The sequence below is a fragment of the Lepidochelys kempii genome, chromosome 16 (assembly GCF_965140265.1).
Source record: "Lepidochelys kempii isolate rLepKem1 chromosome 16, rLepKem1.hap2, whole genome shotgun sequence".
Taxonomy (NCBI): domain Eukaryota; kingdom Metazoa; phylum Chordata; order Testudines; family Cheloniidae; genus Lepidochelys; species Lepidochelys kempii.
Genome location: NC_133271.1, coordinates 16843397 through 16861217, shown reverse-complemented (window position 1 = coordinate 16861217; position 17821 = coordinate 16843397). Strand labels below are relative to the sequence as shown.

Sequence of the window (17821 nt, the reverse complement as noted above, 5' to 3'; positions counted from 1 at the left end):
GGTCCACACATGGACTCTTGCCCTGCCCACCCACTGTCTTCTATGGCTGCTGGGGTTGGGATGAGAGAATTGGGCTTGATTTTTTTTTCTCCCAAGTGTGGGGTTGGGGGAAGCTCTCCAGGGCTGGTTTAGGCAGCACAAAGCTGGATTAAAGATGAACACTGGTGACTAGTGCACTAAATACATAGGGTTAGGAGGGAGGGAGAGCACATACTTAAAGCAATGGACAAACCTGTGTGCTGAGACTAGAATGCTAGAACAGGGCACTAGAGCCCCATGGAGCTGTCAAATTTCTGGAGTCTCTCTATCACTGTCCACAAACAGCTCTGGCTTTCAATGCAGGGTATTATTGTGAGATGGCTAGTATGTGTGTACCACTACCTTCTACTGGATAGATTCAAAACTGTTATCTTTGTATCATAGGCCCTCTACTGCTGGAAATGCCAATCTAGCCCAAGCCTTTCTGTAAAAGGGCCTTCACTTCTGCATCAGGAGGATTTGGGACTTTTTGACCAGGAAATGCTAAGTGGTGACAGCATACAGTGTAGCTACAAAAGTAACTTACAAATTCCTCTACATCAAGATAATGCTATGGGTGGCCAAGCTTAAGCAAGTGCCAGGAGGAGTGTATTACATCCTAATAAGGCCAGCTGCTGCCAATTTCTCCTCATTAGGTCCTCTGAACTCAGTCCATGAGTAACCCCAAAATTCCCCTCCTGGGCTCCTGTTTTTTGGAGTCCTTACACACTGGTCTTCCATGCCCCAGTCCCAGTTCAGTCACTCTCCTAGGTAGGGAGTACTCAGAGCTAGGTCCCAGTTCAGTATTTCAGGCTTTACCACACCAGAGCTCAGACTTCTGGCTTCCAGGCCACTAGACCCTTCTCCCAGCTTGCTGCAGTTCTTGTCTCAGCTTCCTTGGTATCACCCCCCCATTAGTCAATAGTAATTATGTGTGTGGCTGTGCTGGAGTGGGAAACTCCTCATCATGGGGAAAGACCAGGCCAAGGACCCTCTGGGGTAGATCAATGTTTTTCTGCCTGGTCTCTTCCCTCTCCTTTTGCTGTGTGTTTTTTGTGTTTTTGTTGACTGTTATGTTTCATACCTCCAAGCCAGATCCCAGAGAGCAGCTGACTGTGCTACCCTACCCCAGGAGTTAGTGGGGAGGATGGGAGATGAGGCTCACCCACTCCTGGCAGGAGTCTTCCTCTGACAGAGGCAAAGCTTCAAGCTCCAGCAGGCCTGGGAAGGGGAGCTGGGGTTCAATGTTGCCTTCCTCCTATGAAGGACAAGCTTGGCTATAAACACCCATATCTGCCCCCCGCCCCATGGAATACTTTGAACTAGCCAGAACCTTGGACCAGCCTGGATTCCATGTAGCTTTTTCTGTTCTCCCAAGCTATGGATCAATGAGGTGAGGGACTCCTTTAAACTGTCACAACCACTCACTTGGCTGCACATGCCCCCCTCAGGCCATGGTGAATTGTCTGCACTAGCCTTGTCTCACTGCAGACCTTGCTCAGTTTTACACCATGCCCCACCACCATTCTGGAAGAAGCTCTCCTTCAACTCCTGCCCCACCATAGCTTCAGGGGTGCAGATCATTGCATTGTTGAGCTATTCTGACCTTGCTGTTCAGAGATTTTCACTCTATCCATCCCTCCACCTCTGCCCATCCCAGCTCTTGCATTCTGTTCTGTCCAGAGCTTCTTTCATCCTTGTGTTGTAGAAGCCCACTCCCTGTCTAGGAGCCCCATTGTGCTAGGTGCTGTACATGACAACTACAAGGATTCCTCTCACAGAGGGTCAGATTGAGACTTGGCTACATGAGGAGTCATTCTGGAATAGCTAGTCTTGTTAAATTGTTCTGGTTTAATGTAGTCTGAGATTCTCTGCAATAAGAGCATCCACACAAGAAATTAATCCAGAATAAAGTGGGGTATCAATTCAACACATTGAGTCCTGACTATCTTCCATGTGTAGACATCTCCTGAGTTTGAGGATATGGGTCGGGGGAGGTAGGAAGGAGTGCAAAATGGGCTCCTTGAGGAAGGTGTCCTGTCTGGGGCAGAAGGCTGCCTGCTGCTGCTGGGTGAAGGGCTGGCTTGTTCCTGGAGGTAGCCTGCTGCATCTGTGAAGTATCCCCACCAATTGCTGTTGTTGCCAAGTGCTTCTTGAAGTCTCCAACACTGATCTCCTTTCCTGTTGCTCTGTGGCCCACCAGCTCTGGAGCGATGAGGTGGAAAAAGTAAGTACACAGGCAAAAAAGGTGCTGGAAATGTTAATGAGTGGGAAGGGAGGCAGAACACACACACTGCAGATTTCTTCCTCCAAATGTGGAGGGGGGTGCTTGATCAAGGGTGTCTCACTGCTCTCTGCAGGCTGAAAGCAGAGATGTTAGCTCTGTCCCCTGGGTGCCTCCCACTGGGGTTAAGTGGTGAGGTGATGAAGAAAACTAGAACGGCTAACTCTACTGCTAGTAGGACTGGAGAGGAAGGAATTTGACCACATCTGCAAATCTCCAGGACCTGCCCATTTGCCTTTGGAAAAGTTAGGCTCCCTGTGTATAATAATACAAGGCAGTCTTGGGTGCTCCCTGGGCTGCCATGCTAGCAGCTGAGCCACTGCACTATAATTTCAGCTCTTTTCCTGCAGCACAAACTCCTCCCACCTCAATATACATGCACCATTAAGAGCCATCTCTTCTATTTGTTCTGGAGGAATTGAGTCTGACGAGGAGCTTTGAGTCTAGACTGAAGTAACCAAGAGGAAGGAATTCCCGCAAACACCCTAGACGGCCCTTATGAAAAGTTTTTGGTCTGGCATAGAAAAGTGAGGGGAAATACTCTGGCTCAGAGTAAAGATGGTCCTGCATAGGAGACACATACGCACCCCCACCCCCCCAAAGCCAGGATAATAAACCAGAGCTGCTCCTTTTGCATATTCAGCAGCAGAAATGCACACTCTAAAAAGGCAGAGATGCAACAGGTATGTGACCGCACATACTTGGGTATCGACCTTCTTGTATAGGGCCTCAGAATGGTAGGGTGCTGATTAGAGATATGAGCATGGTCACAGACCTTCTGATGTTTTAGGCAGGTATCTAAAGTGGTGATACGTCATCTCTTGACATCGAGTGCTCTCGTGTATCTCTGCATCTTTAACCTAATACCTAGTGAAGGTGTCCAGATCCCCAAATGGCCAGGGAGCCTGGCGTGCTATGATTGCATTCTCTAGAGAGCAGACGGAACAAGCTGGTTAGGGCTGAAATGCATTGGTAGAATTGTGCAGGAGGAGTGTTGTTAATTCCTTGGTGCCAGGTGTGGCGCAAATCAGGGCCACTGGTCTCTTCCATTAGACACATGTAACTGGTCATGTTTAGCACCAAAATATGAACTAGCTACTAGCCCCCCTAACTTTCCCTATATGATAGAACTCTTAATGTTCCTCAGATCTCTAGGCAAACATGCTGGTGTGGGAGCCAGTTCAGGATGTCCCCAAGACATCCCCAGATCTTGGATGGGGAAAAGACACCCCCCCCCCCCCAAGCCCCACTTGCTGGCAGCAATTGCTGGGTGTGAGAGCAAACCCTGTGGCTTGAGTGGCATGATGCTTCACCTCTGCCTGCCAATGAAATCCCAATGGGAATGGAGCCAGGGTTGCCTGACAGAATGCTCAGCTGTCTATAGCCAACTGTTTCCCAAAGGTCTCACTGCAGGTGCACAATACACCACTGCTGGTGCTCCCCAAAATCTAATTTATTTTCCCCTAAATCTCCTTTCACAGAGGATGCGAGAAACTGTTCAGTTGAGTTGGCTTAAACTAGAGACCAGTTTTTAAAGAGTGTTTGTTGGAGTACTCTAACCCACATTGTGCTAGTGGTTCTCAGACTTTTGTACAGGTGCCCCCTTTCACACAGCAAGCCTGTGCGTGTGGATCCCCCCCTTATAAATTAAACTCTTTTACATATTTAACACCATTGTTTGGGGTGGAGGCTGACAGCTCACAAACCCCCCATGTAATAACCTTGACCCCCAGTTTGAGAACCCCTGTGCTAGAGAGTAACATTGGATCCACAGCAGTGGGCCACAGCAATCTTTCTGCTTTAAAACCAAGCTTGATTTGCATGTATAAACACTGGACTTTTGGAGGTGGTGACCTATCCTAAGAAATACTACTGAGCTCCAGCCTCAAGCTATTAAAAACCTACTAAGGGCTTGACTAAGAGAAACTGATCAGCATAACTATCCTGCAATATCCTGTGTGGACACTTACTCCAGGGTGGGGTTGAGGAGTGGGTCTGTTCTAAAATAGTGTAAGCATAGAGCTATTCTGGTCAATTTCCCTATGTCCTCAAGCCCTAGGAGGAAACTGGCCATGGCCCAGGTAGCACTGTTGAGGTTCACACAAGACTCTTCCTGGGTGAGAATACACATGTTCTTTGCTAGCGTGCTCCACTTCTCTCCTATCAGGGTATGTCCTCCCCTCCCCCCAGCCCCAAAACAAACCCTCTGCCTGCTCTAATTGCACTGAATGCTATTTTCGCAATATCTGTTTGGACATGGTTCCTGCATTGCAAACCACCCATTAATTTGTAAGTGCGCTGTCTGCAAGGCCAATTATGGCTCTGATTTTGCATATTAATCACTCTGCCTGGCAGGGCTTTGGCCTTTACATTTAAAGCCCTCTTCTAATTGTACAGTCTCTCCTCCCACATGGGCAGCAGTGCTGGTGAGTGGGGTGTTTCCTCCCAGTGCCTCTTCTGCAGGGTTGTCTTGTAGCTGACATTCTTGGGCCTGATCTTGTGCTAACATGATCTCAGAGCAGCTCCCTGGAAGCCTCTGGAGTCTGAATAGTGGTAAATTCTTAGTTACCCATTAAACACTTCCCCCAGCAGTTCTTGGGCAATTTTAGGGTAAGACACTCCTCCCAGCTGGGCTGTGGAAACCTCTCCATCCCTGTGGTTCTCTAGGCTTAGGTTGGGGGCAGAAGGAGCAGACCTTTGAGAGATTCTCTCAGCAGCCATATCCCCGGCCAACTCCCATGGGAATGCTGAACTGCCAGGTGCCCTTCCACATAGCCGCCCTTCCACATAGCCACCCTCTCCATGAAGAGGCACTGGCTCTCCAATTCCAAGTGGAGCCCTTCTACCATAGACAATGCAGTGAGGGGGTTAGTGGAGGACTGGCCCTCTGGGTGCTTCAAGATCCGTAAGGCCTGCCTATGCTCTGACTTCAGTGGGGTGGGAGGGTTACACCACCTGCTCTCCTCCTCATCCTGGATTAGTCTCCATGGCCTCCAGGTTGCCGCTGTCCTGGGGAAGGCCTGATCTTGGCGGTGATGGGCTATAAACATACATTGCAGGCTCTGCTGGAGGCTTGGGACCTAGCTTTCAAGAGTGGCCATTGATTCTTGGAAGCCCAGTCCCACCACTGCCATAAGCCAGGTGTTTAGAGTTCTGAGCAAACACGGCTCCCAGGGAGTCCAGGGGTGCTCTGCACCGCTGCATGCCAGGATCAATGCATCTGATGTCAGGCTTCTCAAAAGGAGGCGTTCGATCAGTAGCCACCTGTAAATGTGTCCCTGCTTCTGTCCTTCGGGTGACAGGAAGGGTCTATAGCTGGTGTCCAGGTAGTTCCAGGAGAGAGAGGAAGCTGGACTCAGCCTTTCTCTCTGCAGCCTAGGAAACACCTCATGCTCTTATTGTCTTGCAGGCAGAACATGAGCTCCGGGTGGCCCAGACTGACTTTGATCGGCAGGCAGAAGTGACACGCCTCCTGCTGGAGGGGATCAGCAGCACACACGTGAGTTCCCAAGGGGCAAGTGGTCTGAGACTAATGACCTATAGTGTCCTTCTAGAAGGATACTGTGATGATGCTGAGCCTTTCTGAAGAGGGTTGGGAGGAAGAGAAACCAAATGTGATGCCCAAGTTCATGGGGTAAACTGAGGCCTTAGTGCAAACCTGGAGTGCTCAAGGCAGGGGTATAATAAGCCCTGTACATTGTGCTATTAAAAATAACCAAATTCTACCTGGCACATACAGCTCTGCAGGTGTCAATGCACTTCACCAAGGTGGAGAAGCCTGGCTCTTCCTATTATCTAGAGGGAGTAACTTGAGCTGTGGGGACTAACTAGCTGGGCTCCTAACCCTGTGCTCAGTTGGCTAGAGCACAAGGCACAGGCTCCAGTTGAAGAGACCCCATCCACTTGTTCCTACGGAGTCCCAAACACTTAGATGGAAGCCTCGGTTCAAAAACACCTCTTGATCAAATCTTAAACGCTGTCCTGCACCTTGCTGCCCATGCATCTCTGCTGCCACTTCCCTATACTGGAAATGCCTGTCTGTAGGGAGGGGTTCCCCCTGTGCCGATCACAAACAGACCAGCTGACAATCTGTCTTCTCCCTTCAGGTGAATCACCTTCGCTGTCTCCATGAGTTTGTAGAATCTCAGACTACCTACTATGCTCAGGGCTACCAGTACATGCTGGACCTGCAGAAGCAGCTGGGCAGGTAAGGGATGAGGCCGCCTTGCCTTTGAGGCATCATTTCCTGGTCTCTGTGTTCTCCATCTATGCACGCACACACAAACCTGAGGTTAGGTTTAAAAATCAGGCCCTTAAAGCTTTATTTCTGGGAGAGCTCCTCTGAGCAACCTTTGTAATGGGGAATCATGATCATGCTGCCTAGGCCCAAAGGGATTGAGGTGGTTTTATTATGTGTTTAATTTCAGGATTCACCTTTCTAAATGGATCTATAAGCAACTTGGAGCCACATTAAATTAATAGCTCTTTGGATCGCAAGTGGAACTGTTTTCCACTGAAGTCTAACTTCTGTACCTGTAGAGTGAGCTTCCATATGCTGCATGTACTGTGCTGGAGAGCTGGCTGTGGGGTGGGGGTGAGGGGTATTCCTTGGCTAATTGCCAATGCAGTCTGACTTGACCAGGTGGTCGGTCTGCTGCAGAATGACTGCAATTTGCTTTCCTTTCCATGCCTGCAGCTCCAGAGGAGAAATGTAAGTAAGATGCCCTAGATGATACAATCAGGAAAGCTCTTCATCTTCTGTTCATGTTAATCATGTATTAACTGTGGATTCTGGAATAGCTGTTAGTACACACAGGCAGCAAGAGCATCTAACTGAAATGGTGCTGAACATGACTTGGTCTTGCACTGAGCATGAATGTAAGAGCTGCTGTACTGGGTCATACCATGCTCCATCTTGCCCAGTCTCCTGTCTGACAGTGGCCAATCCCAGAGCTTCAGAAAGAGCATACAGAACAGGATGATCATGAAATGACCCATTCCTGATTTCTGGTAGTCAGAGGTTTAGGGTTGCCCCAAGCATGTGGCTATATCATTGACCATCTTGGCTAATAGCCATTGATGGACCTATCCTCCATGAACTTATCCATCTTATTTTTTTGAGCCCAGTTATACTTTTGACCATCACAACATCCCATGGCAATGCATTCAACAGGTAAGTTGTGCATTGTGCAGGAAAGTACTTCCTCTTGTTTGCATTAAACGTGCTGCCTATTAAATTAGGTGACCCCTGGTTTTTGTACCATGTGAATCATTTTATAATTTCAATAATCTTCCCCCTCCCCCAGAGAGTTGGCACTCTAAGATGAACAGCTCTAATACTTTTAGTATCCTCATTCAGAAGCCATACCATACCCTTGAATAACATTTGTTGCCCTTCTCTGAACCTTTCCAGTTCCACAATCCCCTTTTTTGGATGGGGAAACCAGGACTAGACATAATAGTCAGGTGTGAGTGCACCATGAATTTATATAGTGGCATGATATTTTCTGTCTTGTTTCCTGTTCTTTCCTAGTAGTTCCTAACCTACTTTTTAGCTTTTTGATCCATTATTCTGTATGTATAGATGTAATTCTTTCCAGTGTGCCTTTTTTAATTTAATTTGCCATTTTGTTGCCCATCCACCCAGTTTTGTGAGACCCTTGCCATCTGCTTTGGACTTCACTATTTTGAATAATTTATTGTCAGTGCACACTGCCATTTCACTGTTCACCCCCATTTTCCAGATCACTTATATGTTGAACAGCCCAGGTCCCAGTACAGATAGGGGGTTGGGGGGAACCCCAATGTTGTTCTTCCTCCATTGTGAAAACTGACGATTTATTCATACCCTCTGTTTCCTATTATTCAACCAGTTACTGATCCATGAGAGGACCTTCTCTCTTATCCCATGGCTACTTAGGCTCTGGCTATGCTAGGGAGCTTACAGTGACATAGCTGCATTGATGAGCTGCACCACTGTAAGCTCTTTAGTGTAGCCACTCTACACTGATGGGAGAGCTCTCCTGACAGCTTAATTACTCCAGCCCACACAAGTGGCAGTAGCTATATTGGTGGGAGAATATATCCCCTAACATAGGGCGGTCCACACTGGCGCTTACATCAGCATAAATTATCACTGGGGGGTGGCTAATGCACATCCCCTGAGTCTTAATTTGTCAATTTAAGATGTAGTGTAGCCATAGCCTTAGTTTCCTTAAGAGCCTTTGGTGAGGGACCTTGTCAAAGGCTTTCTGGAGGTCAAAGTACGCTGTAGTGATTGGATCACCTGCATCTATGTGCAGGTTGACTCCCTCAGAATTCTAATAGATTTGTAAAGGGAAGTCATGCCTCCCCAAAGCTGTGACTCTTCCCTGACAAATCATGTTTGTCTAATTCTGCCAATTTGCTAGGTACTGAAGTTAGGCTCACCAACCTGCAATTGCCAGGATCTCCTCTGGAGCCCTTATTTTAAAAAAAATTGGTGTTGCATTAGTTAGCTTCCAATCATTTGGTACAGAGACTGATTTCAGTGATAGGTTGCTTACTACAGTTGGTAGTTCTGCAATTTCATATTTGAGTTCCTTGAGAACTCTTTGGTGAATGCCATCTGGTCCTGATTTATTACTGGTTTTTAATTAATCAGTTCTAAAGCCTCTTCTATTGACAATCAGTTTAGGACAGTACTTCTGATTTGTTACATCAGAGCTGCTATTTTTGGCAGAGAAGCTAAATGAATTCTCTGCTCTCTAACACTTTAACAGCACAGTTTAATGGCATGTTACACATGACCAGCCATGGGTGCAGTTGAACTTTAATGGGTGTGTGGGATCCACAACCTTATTCAACCACCCCACTATTGATGATCTAGTACAGTAGAGCCTAGAGGCCCCAGCTAAGATTTGGGGGTCAGGGGCATTGTGCTGGTGCTGCCTGCACACAAGACTACAATCTAGGTGGACAAAAAGTGGAAGACAGATGAGCCAAGACCAAGTAACTTGGCCAGGGTTGCACAGTAAGCCACTGGTGGAGCCCAGGTCTCCCGAGTGCTGGTCCAGTGCTCTAGCTGCTTGGCCACACTACCTCGCTTTACCCTTTCACCACAAGAAATCTACTCCAATCTCTTAGGTTAAAACTATTGTGACGTTCTCAGTCAGTCCCTCTGGGGGTGGCTTCTGCTGAGCCTCCTAAGGGGGAGGATGGGCAGTGCTGCTGCTGAGGGCTCGGGCACATTGGCAGTGCAGACTGGAGAACCATCTGTTTTACTCTTGTAAACCTTAACACTGCTCTCCAAAGTGACTCAGTGACAAGACTGTCCCCATAAGCTACAATCGAGCACATTTTGTGTAATGTGACATTAGAGAAACAGAGCTGCCTGATTGGACGCTCAACAGAAAGTTCTGCATGTCTTTTCTGAATCTCTAGTTACCCTGGCTGATGGCTTAGAACCCCCTTAGGGAGCAGTTTCCTAGTCAGAATCATGAACCAACAGGCTACCTCTCTTGTGCAATGCTGGAGCCTCACTAACTTGCCTTTTCCTCTTACTAAGGTTTCCAGGTACATTTGTGGGCAATACAGAGTCCACATCGCCTCCCCCAGCTACCACCTCTCCCCCCACTGTTGCTGCCACCATTCCTGTTGTGCCCACTGTAGGCAGGGCACCTAACCCTGCCACAGCTGTTGAGGGGGCACTGAACCTGAATGATGTCAAGCCTCCAGCCAGCGGGACCCGGAAGGCCAGAGTTCTCTATGATTATGAAGCAGCTGACAGCAGTGAGCTGGCACTATTAGCAGATGAGGTTGGTATCTGCCCTTGAACTCTCAGCTACTTGCACTCCGTCTGGCACTGCTGCACAGCAGTGCCGGATAAGGGCTTGGCAAGGCCCTTGGTGCTGGGACTAGAGACTCCCCTGCCATTTCACTAGTGGGGCTAGTAAGTGAGCTTGGCTTCTCATTTACACCAGTGTAAATTGGGACTAATTCCTACTGCAATTAGTGGAATGACAGTAGTGGAGAGGAGAATGGGTCCAAATTCTGCAATGCCATAGGTCAACCCGATGGGTACACCCCTGCTGCTTCCTTTTGATCCCACTGAAGTCTCTTGCCATTAATACACTAAGGCCTGAATATGTTACCCAAAGAATTCCGTCAGCTGCCTTGTCTCACCTAACCAAGCCCAGGGGGTTAGATAAAAAGGCCACTCACTTGTTCTTTAACTCTCTGGTGCTGAGGACTGAATGGTCCAGTCCTCAACCACTGGATGGGTAGAAAAGTCCTGGGAAGACATTAATAGTTCAGAGCAGGCTGAAGTTTTAAGCAATTTCATGGCAGTGTCTCTGAACTCCCTTCTGCCATCAGTGAGAGGGAACATCTGAGCGCAGTGCTGTGGCCTGACACAAGTGTGCTTAAAGTCCTGCCATGACTAAACATACAAACTTGGAAGCCACTGACAGGTCCTTGGGGAATTCCCAGGCAAGAGTCTGTCTACTAGTGGGACTAACTCAAAGTGGGCTTTGGGGAAAGGTCTAGAGATGCTGGGAAACACTAGGGGGAACTAGATGGGGTACTGCAGGCAATAAAATAAATCTCAAACCTAATTCTATTCTTGGCTCCATCTGAGGCATGAGATTTCATGTAATTCTCTTTTCTCTCCCAGATGATCACAGTGTACAGCCTGCCAGGGATGGATCCAGATTGGCTCATAGGGGAGAGGGGCAACCAGAAGGGCAAAGTTCCTGTCACCTACTTAGAACTGCTCAGTTAAATGCTGCCAGGAGGGAGAATCTACAAGCAAAATGCAACCCTCCATGTCCTGGCATTTTTAATGCCAATTCCTTCATGAGACCATTGCTCTCTTCAGGGTCAACTCACAACTAACATGGGAATTAGGAAGAGATGACTAGCTGGTCGGAGGGGGAGGAAGGGTCACTTCACCTTTCAAGGCCCCTGGAGCTAAATTCATTTTAACTGTCCACACAGCCTGCTTTGAGGATTAGTTGTAAGGGTCATGTGGTGTGTTGGGATTCCCTCTACTGATCCCTTTCCCCTACCCTGCTTGTGTTAACTGGTGGCTTTCCAGGAACCAGCTCTGTCTCTTCTTCCTCAAAAGCTGCTTGTGGTGTTTGAGACCAAAACTATTTTCTTTTTTGCATTCAGCATCTTCATGCCTGTCTTCCCTCCCTCCCTTTGTCTTCTGAGAGGCTCTTTACCAGGGTACTCCTTGCTTGGGCCACATCATTGTATGCATTCCAATGGGGCAGAGGCGCTGGGTCTCCTTCAAAATGCTAACACTGGCATGCTCTAACAAGAACAGAGGCCAAGGTTATGAGGCGCTGTATGGAATATTGCTGTATTTGGATTGCATGTCTCTGTAACAGAACACAATTCCCCATCCAAAGCACTCCATGACCCATGGAGGAACAATAAAGCAGGGCTTTAATGCCAAGCAGGGCTACTATAATGGTGTTTGATGGCTGCTGCCTGGCACAGAATGACTAGTTAAACTTTCTTCCAGTTTCACTAATCTAATGACCCAAGGCCAGTACTGCAAGAACTAAACCACCTTTCAGTGCAAGGGAATGTGCATCTTGCTTGAATTTCCTCAAGCAATTGGGCATGGACTGAATTTACAAGCCTGTAAAAAAGCTTTTGCTCCCTGTGTTCATACTCACTCCTCTTCTTGGGGTTTTTTCCAGGCCTGCTTTGTGGGGGGTGGAGTTTAGCCTGCTAGTCTGTCTTAACAATGAGATTAATTTAAATGCTCTTGTCCCATCCAGCTGGTAGTGAACAGACCTGGCACATCCTAGCTCAGCATGTGGGATGGGTCCTTACACTTTGTATATTCACAATGAGCCTCTTACTACTTCATATGCCAAGAGGTAGTAATTGGTTCTGCTTTCTCATCCCTTCTTCCCATTTTGTTGTCCAGGGTGCCCTTGTAACTTGAACCATCACAAATAGCAAGGAGGAAAATGGATGAAGTAATAGACACCTTGGTCTGAAAACTCTCCCTATGAGGTAATGAGCTCAACAGCTAAGGGATTTAGATGGCAAAATAAAATTGCTTTAGCAGCTCAAACCCTGTGTAGAAGCATTCAACTGCACCAAGATCTTTGTTCACTACCCCTCCCCTGGTGTGTCTAGACAGACACTGACTTGCTTGTTTATCCATTGATCTTTTGCATTCTTCCTTGACTGCTTTGTGACCATCCTAATGTAATTGGGCACAGAGCACCTGTGTATATAGGGTTCTTGGTTTTCAGCATTTATTTGCCAATAAACAACCAGTCTGCCCTCCTGTCTCAGAATCTTGTGTGGGTTCCATACTGCTTCACTTTCCAGCTAGCAGTGAACAGTACTGAGTGGGGTAATGTAACTTAAGAGTTGTGCAGTATTGTTACTCAGATGTCACAAGAAGTTTGAGATTAAAGACGACGCTGAATCCTCTATGGCACTTCTCCTTTTTTATCTCCCACCCTATTAGCTTAAACTAAAGTTCAGTGTGAAGCTTTCCAGCTGTGCTAGTACTGTTTAATGTGTCTGCTTGTGGGAGTAGGCTATGTCCTTAATAGCATTCAGTTCTGTACTCTGCTCTGTGTGGGGTTTGGGGAAGGCACAGTCTACCCCTCCCCTTCTAGCAGATCCTGGTATAGAAGTGAACTAGGCAGGCTAACTTGAATTAACAAGTAACAGGGGCTATCTAAGCCATGTTTCCCTAGCCCAGACCACAGGTGTGGTTTATAAAGAATACAGCCACACTCTGGTCTGGTAACATTTCCAGTGTTGCTGTTCTGGGCTTGACTATTCCTTTACTGCCACTATAAGCTCTGTTTATTGCTGACTTATCCTAAAATTATCCCTTCCCCACATTGGGGAAGTTCCAAGAATACCTTTATTTGTTCACTTGGCTTCCTTACTCAAGTGTTTGGTGTCTGTCTTGCATTTAACAAATACAAAAATCAAGTGGCCAATCCAACCCAAGCTCTTCTTAGCCTTTAATGATCCCTATGACCACCATGCTAACTTCCCATCCTGGGCTGTTCCTCAACAGTAAGCCAGACTTAAAGCCATGATGTGGCTTGTAGGCTGTATTGCCTTTAGAATATCTCCTAATGGTGGCAAGAGCTTCCCCCAACAGGTACTGGCTCCTGACCCAGGTAAGTCAAAAGCTGCAGCTTCATGGAAAGCACTGGCTGAATGCTAAGAACAAATATTTGATCTTTTTCCTCTGAACAGCTTCAAGGACTCTTCCTCCTTGCCAGTGGAGCCCTAGTTCTTTGATTAGATGTGAAAGTGACTAAGCAAACCTCAATCCAGTTAACAGCTGTGCTGCTGTGTAGGAAAAATACTGCCTCTAACAGGCATACACAGAGCATAAGTTTGTGTGCCTTAAAGTTAAAAGGTTTCAGAGTAACAGCTGTGTTAGTCTGTATTTGCAAAAAGAAAAGAGTACTTGTGGCACCTTAGAGACTAACCAATTTATTTGAGCGTGAGCTTTTGTGAGCTACAGCTCACTTCAAGTGAGCTGTAGCTCACGAAAGCTCACGCTCAAATTGGTTAGTCTCTAAGGTGCCACAAGTACTCCTTTTTTCTTTTTAAAGTTAAGTTGCTTTCAGAGAAACTGAACCAGTTAATCCTCAAAGCTTCATGTGATACATGCTGGCTGTTTAGAGTGATGCCCAGGACCACTCCTGGGGGCTTTATGGCTGTAATTCAGAATCAAGGTGTGGTTTGTTTTTTTTTGGGGGGGGGGGGGAGGTGGCCACACACAAGAGAGGGCTCTAGTGCCCCTGCTTTAATGTTTCAGCTCTCAGCTTTAGAGCAGGTGCACACTACTGCCAACCTGGCAAAACTAAGGTTAATAAGTAATACAGGTTTATTTCCCCCTGTCTACTTCATACATTCACTGTTCAGTTTTCAATATTAGTTGAAGGATTAACTTTTTGTAGTGGACTGTTGCAATCTAACCTGCTATATGGCTTCCTAAGCCTTCATATCATTCCCCTATTTTCTTAACTTGACACCCTCAAACTTTGTCACCCTTCATTGCTCTTCTGAATGATTCAGACTAAGCATACTGCAACTGAGGGGCCAAGACACCATCCTATTTAAAGTAACTTCACAAGAACCTACCTCTAAATACCATTCCCAGTAGCAAACTACTCTGTCTAGTACCAGCCCTCATTACAGCTATTTCACTGACACAGGCTAAAATGAATGTTCAACTTCATTTGTCTATTAACTGTTTAAAACAGCTCCTCTTGTTCCTTTCTAACAATGCTATAAACTCCTCAGGCACCACTCTGTGTAGAAAATTAATGCTTAACTCAACAGGTGAAAGTCACTAACCACAAAGTGTGCTCTCTACTGTAAACTGACTGTCAGGTGGACTAAAAGCATGAGCCAGCTGTCATCTACTGTGGAAAAGGGGAGAAGCAAGCAGAGGCTGATCTTGCTGACTAGGGAAATACTGACAGCTGTATAACTAATCACCAAGCTTGCCCCTTTTGAGTTGAATCTCTATGCACTAGGCATGTTTCTATTGCTAGCTCCTCTTGTGAATTTGTTAGTGCTAACTCTTCCTATTCAGCTGTACCTGCTGTCAAGCACTAGTGTCTTCTAAATAAGAGTAGGCCTTAGTCTGTATGTTGCAGGACCACTCACCTAGTCTGATCTTCCCATCTTACTGGCCATAGCACTTCCCTTTTGTGAGTTATTACCTTCACACCTCTGCTAAGGCAGTAAAAAAGATCTTGGTAAACTCAGGGTGAGATGATGGCAGCAGTAAAATGCCTGGAATGATTGTCACTAACTTAGTCCAGCTATAAGTAAGGTCCCAAGTCTGTCACAGATTGGGACTTCCATGACTTTGAGAGGGGCAGTGCAGCTGGCTCTGGCAATCTCAGGCCACTACTGCCCCCCCCCCCCCCCCAGCAGTGGGGGTCTTGGGCCACTATGTCCCCTACTTCCTCCTCAGTACCCAAGGGGGTCCTGGGCAATACACTGCCCCACCCCAAACCCAAGATTTAGTCAGGTATACAGTACAAGTCATGGACAGGCCCTAGGCTGTGAATTTTTGTTTCCTGCCAGTGACCTATCCATGACTTTTAAAAGTACCTAGACACAAACATAGCCTTAGCTATAAGCTACACCATTCATGGCTGCAAATATGTTAGGACAATAGTGGTATATTAAGCACAGAACCAATCCTGACCTAAGATTTATTAATGGGATAAAATTTAACCATTTTTATTGGGTTTCCCCCTTAACAGTGACCAGAACATTGGTCAACACTGCAACTAGAAGCTGTAATTGCAGGACTGTCTAGACCGACCTGAGTTAGCCAGGGTTCTAGATGGCCAGGACTAGTCCATGCTGCTGTAGCTTCACTGCTGTTACTCAAGCTACTGGGGTACGTGTACACATGCTGCAATCACATTTCCTGACAGCAGCGTACACAGAGCTGAAGGAGGAGCAGTTTCCTGTCCCTACTACCTCAATGCAGTTGTAGGGAGAAGTTGTCTTTTAAAAGGTGCTAATTCCTGCTCACTTGTAGTAAACATCCCCCACCTTTCTGCAGGGGCCTGGGGTTAAATTAAGGAGCGATATGATGAAAAACACACATTAGTAGCTTCACCCACAAGGCTTTTTCCTCTACTTCTTAACTTAACCCAGCGTGCAGTGCTGGTATCAGTTAGCACTTATACGACAGGTATCTGAACTGCCTTGTGAAAGTGTAGGTGAGTGAGGTAATCACTTTTATGTCACCAACTTGTGGGTGAGAGGCAAGCTTACACAGCTGCTCTTCACATCTCTGTTGGTGAAAGAGGCAAGCTTGGAAATTGTCCCATGAAGATATTACCTCAGCCACTGAGCCACTCTGCTATCCTGAGACTGACACACCTACAACTACACTGCATACACCATTGAGAGTCTTAAGTCAACAGACAGCACTAGTCTACTGCAGGGAAGCTGCTGCTGTGCCCCAGACAAAGCCCCTCAAGTCCAACTGTTGTTTATAAATGTTTTAATATCAGTATAAATAGGGCACAGTTACAAAAAATGCAAGACCCGAGCTATGGAATTTTTACTTAAAAACCTTTTGGAGGAGGCTGCCTTCTAGTCTTCAGAAATGTACATATCACGCAAATCAACAGCAGGAGGGGGATGGGTGCACACGTACGCCATTTTACCTTGCTCTGCCAACCCAGCAGCAGTGCCTGGCACCCCTTTGATACAAAAATAGCAATAGAAAGCTGGTCTCTAAATTGCTGGCTTCTCACGACCCTGTGCCTCATCAGACTCGTACTGATGGGGAGAGGAAGACTGCACCTTGTACTAAGAGCAGAGTTAATGCCCAAAGGAAAATATTTAAAAACCTGCCTCCTCTCCCCCACCCGACTGCTGTGTATAAGCTATAAAAATAAAGGTTTTGACTGGTCAATACTTAAACCCAGCCAGATCACTCTAGCACGCGGAGCAGCAGGCAAGGAGCATGCATGGACGCAGCAGTTCTTCGAACAGGGCAACATTCTTGGACCTTCTTATGATCACTTGCCTGCTCAGGTGCAAGCATTCAACAAGATCTATCTCCCCAGCAGATGTTACAACTCAGTTATGAGCCCAACAGAGCATGATGCCTTCTGTTGTGGGAATGAATAGTTCCAGTGCAATCCTGAAATAGCACACAACCTATCTCTGCACATGTCTGACAAAGGCTTGTACCAGCTGAATCAAAGGCTCCTGCCCCTCAGGGCCAAGCTTGGAGGCAGACTTTCCCTGGGGGGAGGGAAGAACCCCACTGGCTGGAGAAGAGGGGCCGCCCCGGCGAAAGTAACGAGACAGGCTTGAGAGCAGCGTACTCTGAAATGAGAAGTGCACAATGAGTTAGCTTCCCCAGGACAGGAATCCTGGGAGACTGTGCCACCTGACTTTGTGACCCGAAGCGGGAGGTCTTGAGGCACTCTACTGGAGACAGGAACTGGCTGCCATTGACCAGTCAAGAACTAATGGTCCTCTGCCGATACTGCATTTTCACTGCATCATTCACAGCCAAAGGGGCAAACCAAGATAGAAGTAGGCACTGCAGAAGCACATCATAAATCCCTGTCCCATTTTCACTGTGCCTCCAATTTGAGGCTCGCAACGTGCTTTATACACCATGATTTAAGCCTCTTGATATTTGTGAGGCAAGTCAACATTACCCCTTAAAGCCTGGGAAAACTGGCATATTTAACCAGCTTGCCCCTGCTCAAAGAGTGTTCTATGATGTTGCAAATCCAGGAACAGAGTTTGTTATCCAGTTCTGGGTTTTAGTCTCATCTGTTCTTCTGCAGATTCTATGCAGCTCCGTGTATTTATCCTCCAAAGTATCACTGAGCCTTACACACAGGAGGATACTTACATGGCCTTGACAGCCACGGGAGAAAGGTCTGAATATTTTAATTGCAAGCACTAGATCTAATGGGATTCTGTGCACATCCATTAGACTGGCCAGACTATCGCTGAGAAGGGATGGCCTTT

At 47.0% G+C, this 17821-nt stretch overlaps 2 protein-coding genes across 9 annotated transcripts in view; one reads left to right on the top strand and one right to left on the bottom strand.

The window, feature by feature from the left end:
* The window catches only part of SH3GLB2 (SH3 domain containing GRB2 like, endophilin B2), a 40017-nt gene extending 27425 nt beyond the window's left edge, over positions 1-12592 (top strand). For 2 of the 6 annotated variants that reach the window (XM_073314227.1, XM_073314228.1), the window contains 5 exons: positions 5712-5801; positions 6409-6509; positions 6999-7013; positions 9849-10098; positions 10956-12592. In XM_073314227.1, coding sequence (XP_073170328.1) covers positions 5712-5801; positions 6409-6509; positions 6999-7013; positions 9849-10098; positions 10956-11063 — 564 coding nt within the window. In that variant the 3' untranslated portion in view covers positions 11064-12592. Of the gene's footprint in view, positions 1-2221; positions 2246-5711; positions 5802-6408; positions 6510-6998; positions 7014-9848; positions 10099-10955 lie in introns of all 6 variants that reach the window. The other 4 variants (XM_073314229.1, XM_073314226.1, XM_073314225.1 and 1 more) reach the window with 4 other exon arrangements.
* Positions 12593-16308: 3716 nt separating this feature from the next.
* NUP188 (nucleoporin 188) overlaps positions 16309-17821 on the bottom strand; it is a 47446-nt gene continuing 45933 nt past the window's right edge. For all 3 annotated transcript variants that reach the window (XM_073314221.1, XM_073314222.1, XM_073314224.1), the window contains one exon: positions 16309-17161. In XM_073314221.1, coding sequence (XP_073170322.1) covers positions 16991-17161 — 171 coding nt within the window. In that variant the 3' untranslated portion in view covers positions 16309-16990. The remainder of the gene's footprint in view (positions 17162-17821) is intronic.